Source organism: Macaca nemestrina, chromosome 7, assembly GCF_043159975.1.
Source record: "Macaca nemestrina isolate mMacNem1 chromosome 7, mMacNem.hap1, whole genome shotgun sequence".
In the NCBI taxonomy this organism is placed as follows: domain Eukaryota; kingdom Metazoa; phylum Chordata; class Mammalia; order Primates; family Cercopithecidae; genus Macaca; species Macaca nemestrina.
Window position 1 is genome coordinate 38,147,738 of NC_092131.1, and position 18,926 is coordinate 38,166,663.

Below are 18,926 nucleotides of genomic sequence, written 5' to 3' on the forward strand. Positions count from 1 at the left end.
TCCCCAGGAACCGAATGCCTATGAGGCACACTCAGTGGAGGGCAAAGGGGAGAAATAAGCCCAGAAGCAGCAAAGTGACAAGAGAGGACTACGAGTAGCATCCAGGAATTCAGCAGAGGTCAGCGAGCTTGGGAGAGCTAGGGCAGGCAGATAAGGTTCTGGGCTGTTCCTCTTTGGGGCAACAGCCAGAGAAATAGCTCAGCTAGTTGCATAACCCTTCTATTTGCCCAGAGCTTTTGTCCAGAAACTCTCTGTCCTGAGAGGTGATTAAAGAAGGCATCCAGCAAGAACTGCACAAGAAACGGAGTCAGCCAGAGAACAAGGAGTGGTCTTCCACTGCCTCACAGGAGGATGGAGGCCCACAACGCATCTGTCCCTTTCAACTTCACCCTGCCACCCAACTTTGGCAAGCGCCCCACAGACCTGGCACTGAGCATCATCCTGGTGTTCATGTTGTTCTTCGTTATGCTCTCGCTGGGCTGCACCATGGAGTTCAGCAAGATCAAGGCTCACTTATGGAAGCCTAAAGGACTGGCCATCGCCCTGGTGGCACAGTATGGCATCATGCCCCTTACGGCCTTTGTGCTGGGCAAGGTCTTCCAGTTGAACAACATTGAGGCGCTGGCCATCCTGGTCTGTGGCTGCTCACCTGGAGGGAACCTGTCCAATGTCTTCAGTCTGGCCATGAAGGGGGACATGAATCTCAGGTAGGCCTGGGGATGAGGAGGGAACAGCCTGGGACAGGAGCTACATTAGAGATGTCACAATTGAGGGGAAGAGCTGGGCTAAAGCCAGGAAGGAGTGAATGCAGGCTGGGTGGAGGCTAGGGCAGGGGGAGGCTGGCATTTATTGCCAAGAGCTTATGCTGGGATGGGGGCAGGAGTTGGGGTATGTCTGGTTTAAGCACCAAGCCAAAGGGACCATACTGGTCCAGGAAGCTCGTGGTGATCTCCTTGCTTCCAGAGGTGTCTCAAGGATTGTCTTAAAGGAGCATTGATTTAAGCGAAAGGAACCTCTAGAGAACTGCATCCACCTACAACAGTGGACAGGTTGCCTGCTTTGAGCCCAGAGATTTAAAAGGCAGTGTGATTCGTTCCAAACATCACCAGGAAGATCAAGGTGACTTGGAAACAAATGAGCACCTCAAATTCCTGCAAAGCAGGCAAGAATTTCCAAAAGGTCCTCCCAATTACCTGGTCATCTGAGATGTTTTCTCTTTAAAGTCCCTCATTCCCCATCAGATGCAGTGACATTTCCATGCAAAGGCACAACCAGGGAGATCCCAGCGTTTCCCAGCACCCACTCAGGATATGCCAGCCCCATCTCAGCCACCCTGGTAAGGGGAAGACAGCAGCACCCCCTAACGCCCTGCCCAAAGCATTATAAGCAGAAATCAGCAAGGGCTCGCTCCTGCAGACACAGTATGCAGGGGCTGGTTGATGCTCATCCTTGCAAACGGGGGGACTCTAGTCTTGAACATCTGCCAGAGGAGCTACTTCAGACCCGCTCCAGCTCCAGCAGCCTGTGCTGAAGCTAAAGAAAACTCACTAGCAGAAGCTCTTGCTTTTAGCGAAACCTCAGTCTCAAGCCAGTCCCTCTAACTTTTTACCATTAAGTTTAGTGTTTAATATACTTTTCTAATAGATTTCCTTTCAAGTTAAGGAATTTTCATTCTGTTGCTAGGAATTTTCATTCCGTTCATTCAAAATCATGCTAAATTTTTATTATGTAAGAACATTAAATTTTGTTGAATGACTTTTCTGTATCTACAAAATTATACCATTTCTTTAATCTAATAATACAGTAGTATGTATTAATAGATTATCTAATGTTAAGCCATTCTTACTTATCTTGTTCAATTGTATTGCTTTTTTAAAGCACTGCTTGATTTATTTGCTAATATTTTATTATTTTTGCTTCTATGTTCATAAATAAGAGTGGCCCCCAATTTTCTTTTCCCATATCATTCTCCAGCGTTAGTTCCAAGATCATATCAACCTTATACAATAAATGGGGGCATGTTTCCACTTTTTATATTATCTGGATAGATTTGCATAATATTGCAGCAATCTGCACGTTGCATGTTTAGTAGAACACTACCGTAAGACAGTACAAATCATGTGGGGTTCTAGAAGATAGGTTTTGAACTGCTTATTAAATGTCTTAAATAATTCTAAGTTGAATCAGGTTTTTGGCTTCATATTGACTTGGTTTTGTAGGTTATATTTCCCATGAAATTGTCCATTTAAGTTAAAAATGAAAGTATGAAAATGTCTGTAGTTTATTTTATTACTTTTTAAAATCTTCCTTGTCTCTGTAATTACGTTCCCTTTTTCACACTAACATCATCAATTTGTGCCATCTCTCTTTGCCCTGGTCTGTCTTGCCAGAGGTGTCTATTTAACTGGCCTTTAAGAAAAAAAAGAAAAACAAACAAAAAAAACCCTACTTTTGGTTTTACTGATCCTCTCTAACAATTTACAAAACTTAAAAAATTTCTTCCTTTTCTTTGTATTGGGTTTTTCTCTTTCTAACCTCTTGAGTAAGGTGCTTAACTCATTAATTTTCAGTCTTTCTTCTTTTTCGATATAAATATGTAAGGCTATAAATTGCCCTTTAATAATTGCTTTATTTACTCCTGGCATGGTTTTTAAATTACTTTTTATTGAGATATAATTCACATACCATAAAATCCATTCTTTAAAAAGTACAATGCCTTGGTTTTTAGCATATTTCCAAGGCTGTGAAACTATCACCATTATCTAATTTCAGAACATTTTCAATACCCCAAAAAGGAACTCCATCCCATTTAGCAGGAGTCCCCATATTTCTCTCCCCTTCTAACCCTTGACAACCTCTAATCTACTTTCTGTCTCTATGGATTTCACATAAATGGAAGCATTCAGTATGTGACCTTTTGTATCTATACTTCTTTCACTTAGCATAATATTTTCAAGGTTCATTCATGTGACAGCATGTCACAATACTTCATTTGTTTTTGTAATTGAATAATATCCCATTGTATGGATATAATACATTTTGCTCATCCATTCATTCAGCTGATGGACATATGGGTTGTTTCTACTTGTTGCCTAGTATGAATAATGTCTATGGAAGCTCACAGGCAAGTTTTTGTGTGAACGTGCTTTCTGTTCCCTTGGAATATATACCTAAGAGTAGAATTGCTGGGTTATACGGTGACTCTGTGTTTACATTTTTGAGAAACTGCCAAACTATTTTCCAAAGCACTATTTTACATTCCCACCAGCAGTGTATGAGGATTCCAAATTTTCCACATACCCTGCAACACTTGTTATTGTCCATCTTTTTAATTATAGCCATGCTAGTAGATATTAAGTGGTATCTCATAGTGGTTTTGATTTGCATTTTCCTAATAAGTAATGATGTTGAGCATCTTTTCATGTGCTCATTGGCCATTTGTATATCTTCTTTGGGAAAACATCTCATTCAAATCCTTCGCCCATTTTTTACTTTTTTATTATTGCATTATCAGAGTTCTTCATATATTCTGAATACTAGACCCTTATCAGATATATGACTTGCAAATATTTTCTCCCATTCTCTGGTTGGCTTTTCACTTTCTTGATGGTGTCCTTTGAATCACAAGTTTTTAATATTAATAAAGTCTGATTCATCTGTTTTTTCTTTGGCTGTTTGTGCTTTAGACGTCATATATAAGAAACCATTGCCTAATCCCAAGTCCCCTCACCATGTTTTTTAAATATGTATTTTACTATTTTTATGTTCTAAATACTCTTTTTCCACCATGATTTCATATTTGATTGATGATATAATTAGAAAGTTCCCTTCCCCCCACCCCATGATCCTTTTATTATTGGTTGCTCAGTTTCAATGCTCCTCCCATCCCAGGTCTAAGACCTCAATTCTGGTCCCTCCCTCGGGCATGAAAGAGTGCCAAGACTAACACTCCACTCCCCTCGATAACCCCTCTATACAGTGAAACTGTTTGTTCGTTTGCTCGTATGTAGAGATAGGAGTCTTACTTTGTTGCCCAGGCTGGTCTCAAACTCCTGGCTTCAAACAATCCTCCCTCCTCGGCCCCCCAAAATGCTGGGATTATAAGCATAAGCCACTATGCCACACTTAAAATAAATGTTAATATCTTACAAGCTCAAGTGTGTATTTGTTCATGGGGGTTGGGGAGTTCCTATTATCTAGTTCACAATTTTCTTTGAGGGACTCTCCTCACCTCTAACAGCTCTTATCCTTATGACATGTCTACCTATTGTTCTTGATAGCTACGCTCTGGAACCTTTGATATAGGCTGCTCTTGATGCATATTTAAGCCATATTCCATCTTTATGGAAATAATGAAAGAAGTGTAGATGGAGGGTGGGACTGTGGGGAGGAGGAGGGACACACTGAGTGTGGTTTTCCTAGGGTCTTGCCAAGCCCTCACCTCCCAACCACCTTCCCACTGGAATAAAAGTCAGAGTCATATATTTTTAATGTGAATGTCCATAAATCCAAGGAGATGCCCTATCAGCTTCCTTCTCAGTTGACCTTTCCGGAGGGCCTCTCCCTAGACAGGGTCCTGGGACTAACATATATAAGATTCCAAATGGAAAAGGCAATTGAACAAGTAGGATACATATTAGAGCTGGAAGGATATATTATTCAGGCTCTGAGTATCACACTCAATTTATTTTAAATAGTATCAGGAAGAACCAGAAAGTAAAGAGCATGAGAACACCAGAGTTGGGGACTGGAATACTATCCAAGATGCAAAGCAAGTCTGACCAAGTTATCTTGTCACTTACTCAACATGGGTATCTATTACTGCCTTCTCTACTACCCCACCATTATGGCCCTTCAATTATTCTGTTTCTTACTGCTTCACTATTTCTTTTACAGTCCTTTTAATCATGGTATCTGTTTACTGATTTTTCTTAGTAGGGTTTTTGGCTTCTGCCTGACCATCACTCCCATGCCACCCATCTCCAAAGACCAAGTGCCCTGTCATTGTGTCTCACACTCAGACTCCCCACAAGGTAAAATGTGTTGATATAGCTAATCGTTATTGTCTCCGTTGGACAAAGCCACTACAACCAGCCATTCCCTAGGCTCTAAACCAGACATTTAGTAACTGTGGGTCAGGTGCTATTCCCTGGTCCAGTGGGCTAATGATCAGAGTAATGGGATCACACAGTTAGCTTTCTACAAAATGGGCTTGGCATGGGGAAGGTGCTCAATGCAAAAAGGGTTCTATTACAGAGAAGGAAATCAGAATGGCTCCTTCCACAATGAAGCACACAGGGATTGAAGCAGTTGAACCAGCCTAAGTTCAAATCCTGCCTTGGCCACGTACTACCTTGTGTGATTTCGAGCAGGACGCAACTCTTCTAGTCCCCAGCTTCCTTGTCAGCAAAAAGAAGATAGTATGCTTACTGCCTAATGATATGGGGGAAAGGAACTGAAGTCACATATGTCAAGCACTTAGCACAGTGACTGGCACTTAGCAGGCACTCAACAAAATAGTCTGTATTTATGGGCTCTCTTTCTCCCCTCTTCCCATGTCTCCCACCAGCATTGTGATGACCACCTGCTCCACCTTCTGTGCCCTTGGCATGATGCCTCTCCTCCTGTACCTCTACACCAGGGGGATCTATGATGGGGACCTGAAGGACAAGGTGCCCTATGGACGCATCATATTATCACTGGTCCCGGTTCTCATTCCTTGCACCATAGGGATCGTCCTCAAATCCAAACGGCCACAATACATGCGCTATGTCATCAAGGTAAGAACCTGGGGGCTTCACAAATTATGGCAAAAGAATAAAAACACCATATACAACTACACGGTATAATCACTATATTAATAATAAACACATATATGCTCCTACTAGATGCTAAGTTTTATGCCACGCACTCTGAGGATTCATTGTCACCAGAGTCTGATGTTTGCACAAAGTGAAGTAACACATGAGGCCGGTGCAGTGGATCACACCTGTAATCCCAACACTTTGGGAAGCTGAGGTGGGTGGATCACTTGAGGTCAGAAGTTTGAGACCAGCCTGACCAACATGGCAAAACCCTATCTCTATTAAAAATACAAAAAAAAAAAAAAATTAAAAAATTAGCCAGGCATAGTAGCAAGTGCCTGTAATCCCAGCTACTCAGGAGGCTGAGGCAGCAGAATCGCTCGAACCAGGGAGGCGGGGGCTGCAGTGAGCTGAGATCGCGCCACTGCACTCCAGCCTGGGCCACAAAGCAAGACTCCATTTCTAAAAAGAAAAAAAAAAGAGAGAGAGAAGATCCAATTCCAGTGTACACACAAGTATTTGCAGAAGGCAAGGAGATGGGAACAGTGAGGGCTGGAGTGGTAAAGGAGGCTTCTTAAAAAGGAAGGGCTTGAGGCATTTAGGTAAACCTGGGGAGAAGGCTGAATAGAGGAGTTGAGAGGGCACCAAGGTCAAATTTGGCTGATGTGGCAAGAAGCTAGAGGAGAGAGGTAGTATACCCATTCCCAGCATTTCAGGAGAGGGATGGGGTGGGAAGCAGAGTGAATTAAGGCCACAAAGGTTTTGAGGAGCACTGTGGTCACAGACAGGGCATCATGCCACTGCCTTGTGTGCAGAAAAATCCCGGACTCTTAGAGTGCAGCTATGGTCTCTCCACCAACATTTTCAACGTTGGAGTTCAGTCTCTGCCAGCCTCCCGCTTGGCTCACTGTTCATCCCACAGAGCCAGGGGGTCATCCTGGTCCTCAGGAAGGACTTGGTCTCCTGACATCCTGTACTGTCTCTGCCCTTGCATCAATGCCTCTGGCCTGGTCTGTAAGGCATGCTGCTGAGAACCCCAAAGTTTGGCAGCAGCTTTGGGCCTGGAACAAAGAAGCCAAGAGTCCAGTTTTCAGGGGGGGTTTATTTTCACACTACTATTGTCTCAAGAGTAGTTTTGCCCTTTCACTGTCCCAGTGCCATGGCCGCTTCCCGCCTGCTGGAGGACATGGAGGAATCATCCCTCCTCCTTTCCCTGGCCGGTCACCCCACCTCAGCATCATTCTCTCCACCCTTGTACTCAGAGACCTCCTTTTATTGATTATGCCCCTGATCCAGCAGCCTCCCCTCTCTCACTCTCATTTCTAAAACATCTCTGTATTGGTTCTTCAGAGTCAGCTTGGACACAGACTCACATATCTCCTATCTTCAAAAAAACAGAACAAAAACTATCTCTCACTGGAATTTCTTGTGGAATCCACCTCCCATTCCACCTAATACCTCCCCCTTTGCTCCCCTTCCTAGCCAGGCTTCATGAAAAATCACCCTCACTCCTCTCTCTCTCTCTCTCTCTCTCTCTCTCTCTGTCAATCGCTGCCTCTCAGACATCTTCCATTTCCCCCATGCCACCACCAGAGCTTTCTCACGAGTGACCAGGCCCTCAGCCATTCGTTTCCATTATTTGAATCCCTCTCTTCTCTCCTCCTTGGTCTCCCATCCACCCAGCATCTTGATGACCACCTGCTCCACTTTCTCTGCCAAATCCAATGGACATTTCTCAATCCTTTCTTGACCTTCTAGCAGCATTGGACAGAATTGACCACTGCCGCCTCCTCAAAAGCCTTCTCTGTCAGCTTTAGTGACTCTAAGCTCTGCTGCTTTCCTCCTGCCTCTTGTGACCTCCTTCGGACTCCCTTATGAGTTCCTCTGGTCAAAGGCACTTCTCTGCATTCAGACCAAGCTTTCTGCCTTTCTCACCAGACCTCTCCTAGCCCAGGATCTGATCCCTCTCAGGTCTGCAATTACCATCTGCAAGCTGAGACTTTCAGAACAGCATCATCCGACCTCAACTCTCTCCTGACTCCAGAATCCATTTATTATCTACCGATCTTTCTATCTGAATATACCTCGGGCATTTAAAACTCAATATATGTTAAATAAGTCATCTCCTCCCCCTGTGTGGTTATCTCAGTCGGTGGCACTGTGTGTGTGCCCAATTGCCTCAACCGGAAACTGGAAGTCATTCTCAACGTTCCCTTCTCCCTCACCACTCACACCTATCTAATTAATGACCGTCGATTCCACCTTCTGTTGCTGGAATCCATTCATTCCTCACCATCCTTACCTCTCACTAGACAACTCAAATGGCCTTCTCATCCAACCTCCTCACCCAGTTTTAACCTGAGGGTGAAGGTGTAAAGTACAAACTCTATCATGTGTCTCCACTGCTTAAAGCCTCTCATTGGCTCCTTCCCCCTAGGATAGAGTTTAAACTTCTTAATGTGGCACCAAATCAAATTGAGATTTGGTCTCAATTGACCTTACCAGTCTCAGCTCTTTTCTCTTTGCACATGCCCTTCCCTTCACCTGAAACACTCTTCTTCCCAATTCTCACCCCACTCACCATCTTTCACTGGGTCACTCCCACTCATCCTTTAAGTCTCAACACAAATAGCGCCTCCTCCAGGAAGCCTTCCTTAAACCTCTTAAGCCGGAGTAGGATGCTTGTTCTATTCATTCCCACAGCACCCAACACTCCAGCCAACCCCTGTAGAAATTATTATACTGCATTAAAAATACCTGTTCATGTTTATTCCCCACTTATTTCTCAAGAAGCAAGACCATAAGGCTATGTCTTAATTAACACTGAATCCACAGCACCTATCACAGTGCCCCCATAGCCAATGCCTGAGAATAAATAAAGGAATGAAGGGCAAGTCCTGTCTGCTGCTCTTCCACACACCAGCAGAAAAACAACGTACACAGAGAAACATGTTTGTGTGCATCATTTCATTTCTTTAAGGTAGTTTGTAGGGTGCATAAGATTGCTTTTTTAAAAATCCTATACACCCACAAACGATCTTAAAGAAATGCATATAAAATATAAAGAATATTAAAATGTGAAGTGACCACTACTATCATTTAATGCTACTCTACCCTCCCGTTTTATAGGTGGGAAACTGGGGACCAGAATACCAAATCACAGTGCTAATGACAACTGATGCAAGAGCATGTCTCCTTTCTACTTCAGAGTAGCTTTAGAAGTGTTTCTCTGAGGTTGCAAAAAGTGGAATCTCAGATTTTAAAACTGGAGAAGCCTTTAAGATGAAGTTCAGTCTCCTGCCTTATTCTCAATTTGCAGATAGAGTAACTGAGGCCCGGAAAAGGTACTTGGCAGAGCCAGGATTATCTCAACCAGTCTCTGTTCCTGTTGTGTTGCACATCCACTACTCAATGCCAAAGAGGAAATGAAGTCAAAATGAAGCCAGAGAACATTAAAAGGGCTAAGAAATACCTTGGCTAGAAAGACAGAGACTAGTAATAAGGGACTACATAAAAGGTGATCTAAAAAACCCAGGCATGCCCTGGACCCATTTTGTCCCTGGCTAAACCTCCAGGGTTAAACAACCACAAAGTCAACAGCTACACTGATTTTCCTATTTTCCAAAACTGGAATCACTCCTGTGAGGATGCAGAGACGAACATGTGGGTCAAGCTGCAAAGGCTGAGGTTCCCTTGTTTCTATGGCTCTTTGAGGACTATGTTCATCCTTTGTCACCCTGTCCCATAAATAATACAGTGAGTGCCACACTGGAAAATGAACAAATGATTGTCCTGGCCTCTTTGCACACTTAACCCTCCTAGGACCTTGCAAATCAAAATAACCCAACTTTCAATAACTAGCTCTGGCAGCAGGTATCTGCTCACACTGGGTTCAACCAGTTGCATTCGCTGGTGGAAGGTCACATTTAGATATACCAAGATACGATTTCAGGGATGCTCATTTTGAAAGGCAATTCAAGAAATTAACTTAAGGCTATGTGGTTAGAAGGCTGATGAATCTGAGAATGACATAGTCCACGAGCCACTTTCACAAGCCATCCACTATTCTTTAATAAGGATCCCACCATTTCATTGACTCAACACTCTACTCATGCATTTCCCACACCTGCTGCTACTGATGAACTGACCCCTAACTCTCCTTTGTCTTATAGTTTCTGCCAACTTGTGGCTTCTGTTCCTCCCAGGCCTCTGTGTGTTTTGACACTTGTCCCTGCTATTGTTTCCCTCTCTGTAATCCTGCAAACTTCCTAAGTGAGAGAAACTGATTATTTCTACTACTCACCAGCCTGTGCAGGCCACCTTTGTGGGTAGCGTGTGGACATGTCATCTCATGTGTCACTGGTAAGCCAATGGATTGGCTGCTTATTAATGGACACTCATCCCAGTTGTGAGCAGGGCAATGAAGTCAGGTGGTACCAAACATGGTGGCCTATGGAGAAGCAACTACCGAGGGCCACTTGTCTCAGCAGGGGTTGTAGACAGGATAAATTTCCAGAGATGGCAGCGGTGAGAGTGATGAAACTCTAGAATGTTACATTCCTCCCCTTTGAGTAATAATAGGAGTTACAGTTTAGTGAATGCTTCTTATATGCCAGGTCCTATGCTGTCAACCTCACTCAGGTTGAGTGACTCCCCAAAGCTTACACACCTGGAGACTAGCAGAGCCAGCTTTCCCACCTGGATCATATCAAAGTCTGTGCTCATAACCACAACTGTGCAGCCCCCAAGAGTCAGAGACCATGAGTGAGAGAATAAGAGTGAATGCCTATACAGAGGAATAGGGCTTCAGGATTCGTGGACAATTCCTGTAGCCCAGTGCCTCCTAAATTATCCACTACACTCTTGATGGAGATAAAAACTATTTGACTGTTGGGTGGAGGGCAAATTCGAAAGACAGAAATCCAAAAGGGGAAATCAACTAAAAATGCAAAGGTAAACTGAGAAGCTTATTAGCTAATAAGACTTTTAATAAAACTTGAAGCACATGGTTATTGAAGAGATGTGTGAAAGTCCTTCCTATGCTGGGATAGGACCACTAATTGGTATAGGTGATGTTTTATATGATCGTATCAGTTGCAACAAGCATTAAAAACAGAAACACAAAGCTGTGCAGCTGAAATGTGAGCAACACAAATGTTAAAATGTCATTAGGACATTATGAATGTACTTAATGCCACTGAACCGTGCACTCAAAAGTGATTAAAACGGCAAACTTTGCTATGCATATTTTACCACATTTTTTTAAATGTTACTGGGAAATATAAAATGCAACACATGTGAATGAACCAAAAAGTGAACCATCACATATAACTATTACAAAATAACATGGTATGTTTGAGAAACATTTGCAAAGGAGATAAAAGGGACAGTCTTAAATTTACACATACCTGTTTATCATTTTGGAGCATGCAATTCTCTAAAATGCACACTGGAAAGTACAAAGTGCACAGAGGTGCACTTTGAAAGGTTGCATCCTATGTTGCACAATGAAAAATCCTATAATTTCATTCAGAGTAGACCCGCATAGTTTCCAATGATGTTGTTATTACCCAAGACATTTCTGAAAGTTATTTTGGGAACTTCCTTCATATTCAATTTGCAGATCACTCAAGAAAGTAGGTTTATCCCCTTATTATTAGACATCATTTTGGGTTTAAAACCGTATTTACGGGCTTGATCATCTACCTTGACCAGCTTTGTTTCAAATGACTCTTGGCAATTTCCAGAAGTCAAATTGATCCTAAAATGGATAAAATCCCTATCTGTAACAAAGGTATTTGAGACAAATATGTATGACAAGTTCTAATGAGTTTCAAAGTATGTGGAACAATGACAGTATTGTAGGAATGTGTATATAAGTTCCAAAAATACTTTGAAACTTTTAATATATGCATTTTGCAGGAGGCCTGAATAGCCTCATATAACACTTCACTCAGTTTGCTATCTAGAGATGTGTCAAAAGCAGAAACTGTGCTTGGTTGAGTTTGTAATAATCAAAGTGTTAATCAGCTGTCCCCAGGCTTCCTAGCTACTGATAAGAAATCTAAAAAGATGGGCTGGGTGCAGTGGCTCACACCTGTAATCCCGGCACTTTAGGAGGCCACGGCAGGAGGACCACCAGAGTCCGGGAGTTTAATACGAGCCTGGGCAACACAGTGAGACCCTGTCTCTAATATTAATAATTTAAAAAAAGAAATCCAAAAAGAAGATAAAGGTCTTTCATATTCCCTTCCACTCCATGTTTTATTGCAATGTTTCCCACTTCCAATTTCTACCTGTGCTTCCCTCCTCTCTGTTCCTTTCTATCCCCAACTTTTCTAATTGCCTTTTCTTCTTGTCTTCATTCCCAGGGAGGGATGATCATCATTCTCTTGTGCAGTGTGGCCGTCACAGTTCTCTCTGCCATCAATGTGGGCAAGAGCATCATGTTTGCCATGACACCACTCTTGATTGCCACCTCCTCCCTGATGCCTTTTATTGGCTTTCTGCTGGGTTATGTTCTCTCTGCTCTCTTCTGCCTCAATGGACGGTAGGTATTTTTTTTTTTTTAAGAAAGGGTCTCACTGTTTCCCAGGCTGGAGGGCAGTAGCACATTCTCGGTTCGCTGTAGCCTCAACCTCCTGGGCTTAAGTGATCCTCCTGCCTCAGTCCCCCAAGTAACTGGGACTACAGGCACAAGCCACCATGCCCAGCTGATTTATCTTTTCTAGCGATGGGGTTTTACCATGTTGCCCAGGCTAGTTTTGAACTGAGCTCAAGTAATCCGACTGCCTCAGCCTTCCAAAGTGCTAGGATTACAGGCGTGAGCCACCACACACCTGGAGATAGTATTATTTTAGGTCCCACTGTCCCATGGGCTTCATTCTTGTCCTAGTCTTTCAGGAAAAGAATAACAAGCTAGGAACCTGAAACCTGGGCAAGGCATTTTCCTGGCAATATGTTCAGATGCACTAACTGGACAAGAGACTTGACTAACTGGCCAAGAGACTTGAAAAAAATTGAGGAAAGGTATTGAACGGATTAAAAAGCCAGACACCAAAGGTATCCAAACACCAATAGCAACAGCAAAGTACCCCTGTCCAGGGTCTAGATTCCATCTGCTGACAAACTCCTTGGTAGCAGCACTGGGACAAAGTTGCTCCCTCCAGTTCCTTCTGAGTGTATGTGGCATTTTCTTCACCAACACAGGTGCCGACGCACTGTCAGCATGGAGACCGGATGCCAAAATGTCCAATTGTGTTCCACCATCCTCAATGTGGCCTTTCCCCCTGAAGTCATTGGGCCACTTTTCTTCTTTCCCCTCCTCTACATGATTTTCCAGCTTGGAGAAGGGCTTCTCCTCATTGCCATGTTTCGGTGCTATGAGAAATTCAAGACTCCCAAGGGTGAGTACTGAATGATCCCCACTTCAAGTTCTGCTCCAGTATTGGACCTGAGCCTGCCAACAAGCAAGTTTCTAGTAGGGACTTTCTGGATAGGGCTTTAGCTTTTATCAAGCCACTAAGAACCAGGTAGCCCCAAGAAGCATCCAAGAAGCTTTAAAGATCCAAAGCTACTTCCATCAACTGCACTCCATTTCTTCCTTCTAGCTGGGAGAATGAAATTGTGGATGCAGTTTACCTCATAAAACTGAAGGAATTTGGGCTGCTTTGTCTCAGTAGGGAGACATCATAGGACAGAACTGCCTTGAACAACTGAGATTATTAGTTGTGTGAAAGACCTCTACTCACAAGAGTTGGGGAAGTTTCCATTTCTCAGGACTAGGCTCTCATCTCCTGGAACCAGGTCAGAGCCACAGCACCACTGGCACCCCCATATGAGGTAAAACATATGAAAGCATTGCAGCCTAATATAACCCAGAATAAAGAAAAAAAAAAAAAAAAAAGATTCCTCAACTCCAGTTACACAGTAAAGGAAACTTAAGCATAAGATTGTTAAAACAGTGACTACCTCCATAATAAACTTGATTAATATGATTTATACTTTACTCTGATCACTATGGGGTTAACATAGCATCTCTTCTCTAAAATGCTCAGAGCATGACCTTTCAAAATAAAATTGAACCTCAAGACAGACCAGAGACCAGTGTCTTCCTCAAAGTGTACTTTAACACCAATTAAAAAAAAAAAAAAAAAAAAAAACGGACATTCAAACATCCAAAGCTACTTTATAACACACTTCATTGTAACGCTAAACATGAGTATATTCTTCCTAAGTACTTTCCAAATCCTTCAACTGTCCCTTCAAGTCCATGAATTGAAGTCCCCTTCAAAACCTTGTCTAGACCCTAGGGACTGTGATTTACACCCTAGGAGAAATACACAACTTTCCCTGTTGGAATTTGTTACATTATACTAGCAAATACCGATTCTCTTTCCCTTTGCAATTAGCTAAGATGTAATCAGGTTGCCAAGCAGCCAACAGGAAACAAGTACAGGCTGACCATACTCTAGAACCATTTTTGAAGCTTTGGTTCAAAGCTACAGTGGAGTTGTGAAAAAGAATCTAGTCTGATGCTTACCTGAAAGGAACGCATGAGATTTGCTGCCCTCTTACAAAAAGTGCACAGAAGTTTCTAGACCAACCAAGTTCCCAGATTTGAGGTTTTAGTGCCAGAAAGGCCTGGAGTGACCTCAAAGGACAATACTCTATGGATCTTTAGCTCTCAAGACTTATAAAGAACTTTCCTCACAATGTATCTCAGAAGACCCCAGTGGAAACACTAAATCAAAGCAACTTCTTTGGACCTAATGGCCCCAAGAAGCTATTCTCAGGGGAAAGAATCTGTCAAGTTTTTATACTTTTGATTCTTGTACCTTTCTATACAGATGGAAGCACTCTGTATAGGGAACTCTCCCATCTGTATAGAAAGGTGCAGGAATCAAAGCTGTCTTCAAATTTGCATCACCACCTACACGATGGGCAAGAAAAGAGGCAGAACAATTGGGTGTTGGGGGGAAGAACTGGAAACTCTCTTGGTTAGACTTTCTCAAAGATCTTTCCTCCCTGCCTCCTCATTCCCTGAATGCGACACAGTCCTTGCATACATAAACTCATCTCCCCTGTTGTTTTACTGTTATGTACAGAGAAGTTAGAGGTGAAGTGATGATGAAGACTCAACAGTCTAATTCTTTAAGACTTTTATTACTAGTACTACCATTAGGGAGATTGAAGGGAAAGTGAGTTTAAAGAGTAAACCACGGGAGAGATGACAGAGATGGAAAATATATACATAGCACACCCTAGGGCTGAGTTGGTATTCTTGTACTTTCCAGATTAAACAATGTTCATTGTTCACTCCTCTTGTTCTGTCTCTACATCTATGACCCTTAACTTTACAGATAAAACAAAAATGATCTACACTGCTGCCACAACTGAAGAAACAATTCCAGGAGCTCTGGGAAATGGCACCTACAAAGGCGAGGACTGCTCCCCTTGCACAGCCTAGCCCTTCCCCTGGTGGCCTGGATTCTGGTCCCAAAGCAATTCTGAAAGCCAGTCTGGTCAACTACAGAGAGCAGCAAAAGCAACAGTCTTGCCTGAGTCTCTCTCCAGCATTTCCAGTACATCTATCAGAATCATCAAGCCTTGGCCGGGAACACAGACAGGGTGTCTGCCCAAGAAGCCTCAACTATCCCCAACTTAGAATTTGCTACTTATTTCAAAGACTTGTTCAGTGACTGGAAATTCTATGAAACCAGAAACCAAATCTGCCTCTTGCCAGGATCTCTGAAACAGTGCCTGATAAGCATCTTAAGTCACTCAATTCCTGAACTAATCAATATATATGTTTAACCCATTACTCAAATACCCAAATCCCATTCCAAGTTTTGTGACCCAAAAGAGAAATAAATAAATGCTCAAGAATGCTGTAGAATTAGACTTCAGAAGTTCTAATCTAAAAAATTCAGATCCCATTCCTTCCCTTTTGACATGATTGGGATGACGCTCCCAAAAAGTCAAATTTGACATCAAGTATGCAAAAGTGAACACAGTAAGATGCAATTAGGCAAACTCAAAAATAGCTAATGAAATGAAAAAACTGGGCAAATGCATCACGTTAGTAGAGGAGAAAAACCTTTGACAAGGAAAAACCAGGAAACACATACAGTAACACAATGTCACCTAAGAATCTCTTTTTTAAGTTCAGTAGATATCTGGTTTTAACACAAAGCACCCCCAAAACTGGGTACAGCAAACTAAATGAGTGGTTTCCCAATTCAAAGAAAAATGTTCAAATACCTAGAATTCACAAATTTCAAACTGTCTCTAATAAAATTTAAACATTTTGCATATCATATGCAAATAAAGATCAAGTAAATGATTAACAACGAATATTAACACTTACAAAAAGTCAATCATGCTTAGTTACTTGGGATTTTTATCATTTTGTATGGTCAGGTACGAATGAAACCAAGACAATATAGTTTTCAGGTGTCAGTTTGGCAAATGTGCAGGACTAACAAATACTCCCAACACCAAAACGAGAATCACAGATTTGGGTCACTAACATCCTCTTAAAAAAGCAGTTTTTGAAAAGGCTACTATCATTTTTACTAATTATATCCATATATACCTAACTGTTCAAATTGTTTTCTCTATTATCTAACCAACATCATCTGCTAGGAGACTTGGTTACATACAAGTTATATAAGAACACATTTGTTTAGCTTCTGAAGATAGGGTTGGCCTCAAACTGCCCTTAGAAAGGAATAAACATGGCCAGACGCAGTAGTTCACACCCGTAATCCCAGCATTCTGGGAGGCCGACGTGGGCAGTTCATGAGGTCAAGAGATGGAGACCATCCTGGCCAACATGGTGAAACCCCATCTCTACTAAAAACACAAAAATTAGCCAGGCAGGCATGGTGACACACGCCTGTAGTCCCAGCTACTCAGGAGGCTGAGGCAGAAGAATCGCTTGAACCCCAGAGACAGAGGTTGCAGTGAGCCGACAGAGCGCCACTGCGCTCCATCCAGCCTAGCGACAGAGCAAGATCCCGTCTCAAAAAAAAAAAAAAAAAAAAAAAAAACAGTAAGGAATAAAGATGAAAGAAACATAGAAAACAAAGGTTACACCGTGCCCTACAAAGGCAGGTCCTAAACCTTTCCTTAGGATTACATCCACACTCCTCATATCTCAAGCCTGGTTTTGCGAGTCCCTTTTTGAGACATAATCGTTATCTCCCTGCCATTTTTTCAAAAGAAGGAATTTATTGTATTCCCTAACACAAGATTAAAAGTAGCTTAAGTCTTGGCTGGGCACAGTGGCTCACTCCTGTAATCCCAACACTTGGAAGGCCAAGGTAGGCAGATAGATCATTTGAAGTCAGGAGTTCGAGACCAGCTTGGCCAAAATGGTCAAACCTTGTCTCTACTAAAAATACAAAAATCAGCCAGACGTGGTGGTGGGCACCTGTAATTCCAGCTACTGGGAGGCTGAGACATGAGAATCACTTGAGACTGGGAAGTGCAGGTTGCAGTGAGTCACCACTGCACTCTAGCCTGGGTGACCAAGCAAGACCCTGTCTCAAGAAAAAAAAAAATTAAAAAAATAAAGACTGGCAGAGTAGCTCATGCCTGTAAATCTAGCACTTTGGGAGGCTGAGATGGGTTTATCACTTGAGGTCAGGAGTTTGAGACCAGCCTGGCCAACAGGATAAAACCCAGTCTCTACTAAAAATACAAAAAAAAAAAAAAAAAAAAATAGCTGGGCATGGGGGTGGGTGCCTGTAATCCCAGCTACCCGGGAGGCTGAGGTAAGAGAATCACTTGAACCCAGGAGGCAGAGGCTGCAGTGAGCCAAGACCGCCCAAACTGGGCAACAGAGTAAGACTCCATCTCAAAAAAAAAAGTTTGTCTGATTATTTAGAGGTAGACAGGAAAAACATCAACCTACCACACTGCCCTGAGAAGCACGTTCTAAAAGCCCAAGGGGGAAAAGTTGCTTTTGATAGCAACTTCAGGCTGACCAAGTACTGCCTTCAGAGACACTGAGAAAATCTAGAATCCACCGTTTATTAAAATAAACCTGGTTCCCTCAACTAATTCAACAGGTATATACCAACTCCTAAACCCAGCCTCTTATTACAATTAGCAGCTTTAAACGTCCATAGCCTGTTCTAGTCTTAGAAACAGCCAGGGAGTGATCTTTTAAAAATTAAGGATATCAAAAACCTTTCAATTCTCCCAAATGGAGATTCCCACTTCCCAATCCCCACGCTTTCGGGAAGCTAAAAGCTTCTAATTCTTTCTAGTGCTTCTAATTCTGCCGTTTTCCAAATCCCTGGACGGCTAGAGGCAAAAATCCTTGTCAACAGTGAGTGTAGTGTGGGGGTCTTGGAATCAGACTTCCTGGATTTTAATACCAATCCATCCCTTCTTTGAAGAATTCCTGAATTCCCACCAGTAAAATGGTATTAGATTCAGTCCATACAGAGATACGGCACTTAAAACAGTGCCTGGCTATTACCATCAGAAGCTACATAGATGTTATTCACTGTTTCCCAGTATTTATGTAGTCTAGCCCCCACAGAACTAAGAATATATCTAAGTGTCTTGAGACTCCTGTATTAATATAGCTCCTTTTCTACACATCTAAGGCAGGGCTTGAAAGCTCAAATATAGAAGTCTAAGGTTAATATGGATATAGGACCTTAGGCATTTTACACTATTGTTTTCCCTTAAACATGTACTATCCCATACGTATCTCAAGACAAAAAGTACCATGTCAAAGTCCCTTAAGCATTCATGTTACCCGACCACCAAAACTGCATCACAACTGGACACAGCAGTTCACACCTATAATCCCAGCACTTTCGGAGGCCAAGTTAGAAGATCACTTGAGTCCAGTTCAAGACCATCCAGAGCAACATAGCAAGACCGTCTCTAGAAAAACATTAGCCACACGCAGTGGTGCACACCTGTAGCCCTTACTCAGGATGCAAAGGCAGGACGATTGCCTGAGCCCAGGACATCAAGGCTGCAGTGACCACCGATCACACCCCTACCTTCCTGCCTAGACAACAGAACAAGATCCTGCCTCAAAAAAACAAAAACAAGGCTGGGCACAGTGGATCATGGCTGTAATTCTAGCACTTT

General features: G+C 42.6%; 1 protein-coding gene across 1 annotated transcript; it reads left to right on the forward strand.

Annotated features, from left to right (window-relative positions):
• Positions 1-207: 207 nt before the first annotated feature.
• On the forward strand, positions 208-15,702 carry LOC105472907 (solute carrier family 10 member 1). Its single transcript, XM_011726495.3, has 5 exons — positions 208-707; positions 5,570-5,780; positions 12,176-12,354; positions 13,014-13,210; positions 15,167-15,702. Exons 1-5 carry the CDS (start codon positions 352-354, stop codon positions 15,271-15,273), a joined length of 1,050 nt encoding a protein of 349 aa, XP_011724797.2. The 5' UTR covers positions 208-351; the 3' UTR covers positions 15,274-15,702.
• Positions 15,703-18,926: the final 3,224 nt, after the last annotated feature.

What these genes read in the sequence shown, in the direction of transcription:
- LOC105472907 (XM_011726495.3), top strand. Translation starts at nt 352, where the DNA reads ATGGAGGCCCACAACGCATCTGTCCCTTTCAACTTCACCCTGCCACCC. An exon ending in AAGGGGGACATGAATCTCAG is followed by an intron (nt 708 to 5,569) that starts GTAGGCCTGGGG and finishes GTCTCCCACCAG; the next exon opens with CATTGTGATGACCACCTGCT. An exon ending in GAAATTCAAGACTCCCAAGG is followed by an intron (nt 13,211 to 15,166) that starts GTGAGTACTGAA and finishes TTAACTTTACAG; the next exon opens with ATAAAACAAAAATGATCTAC.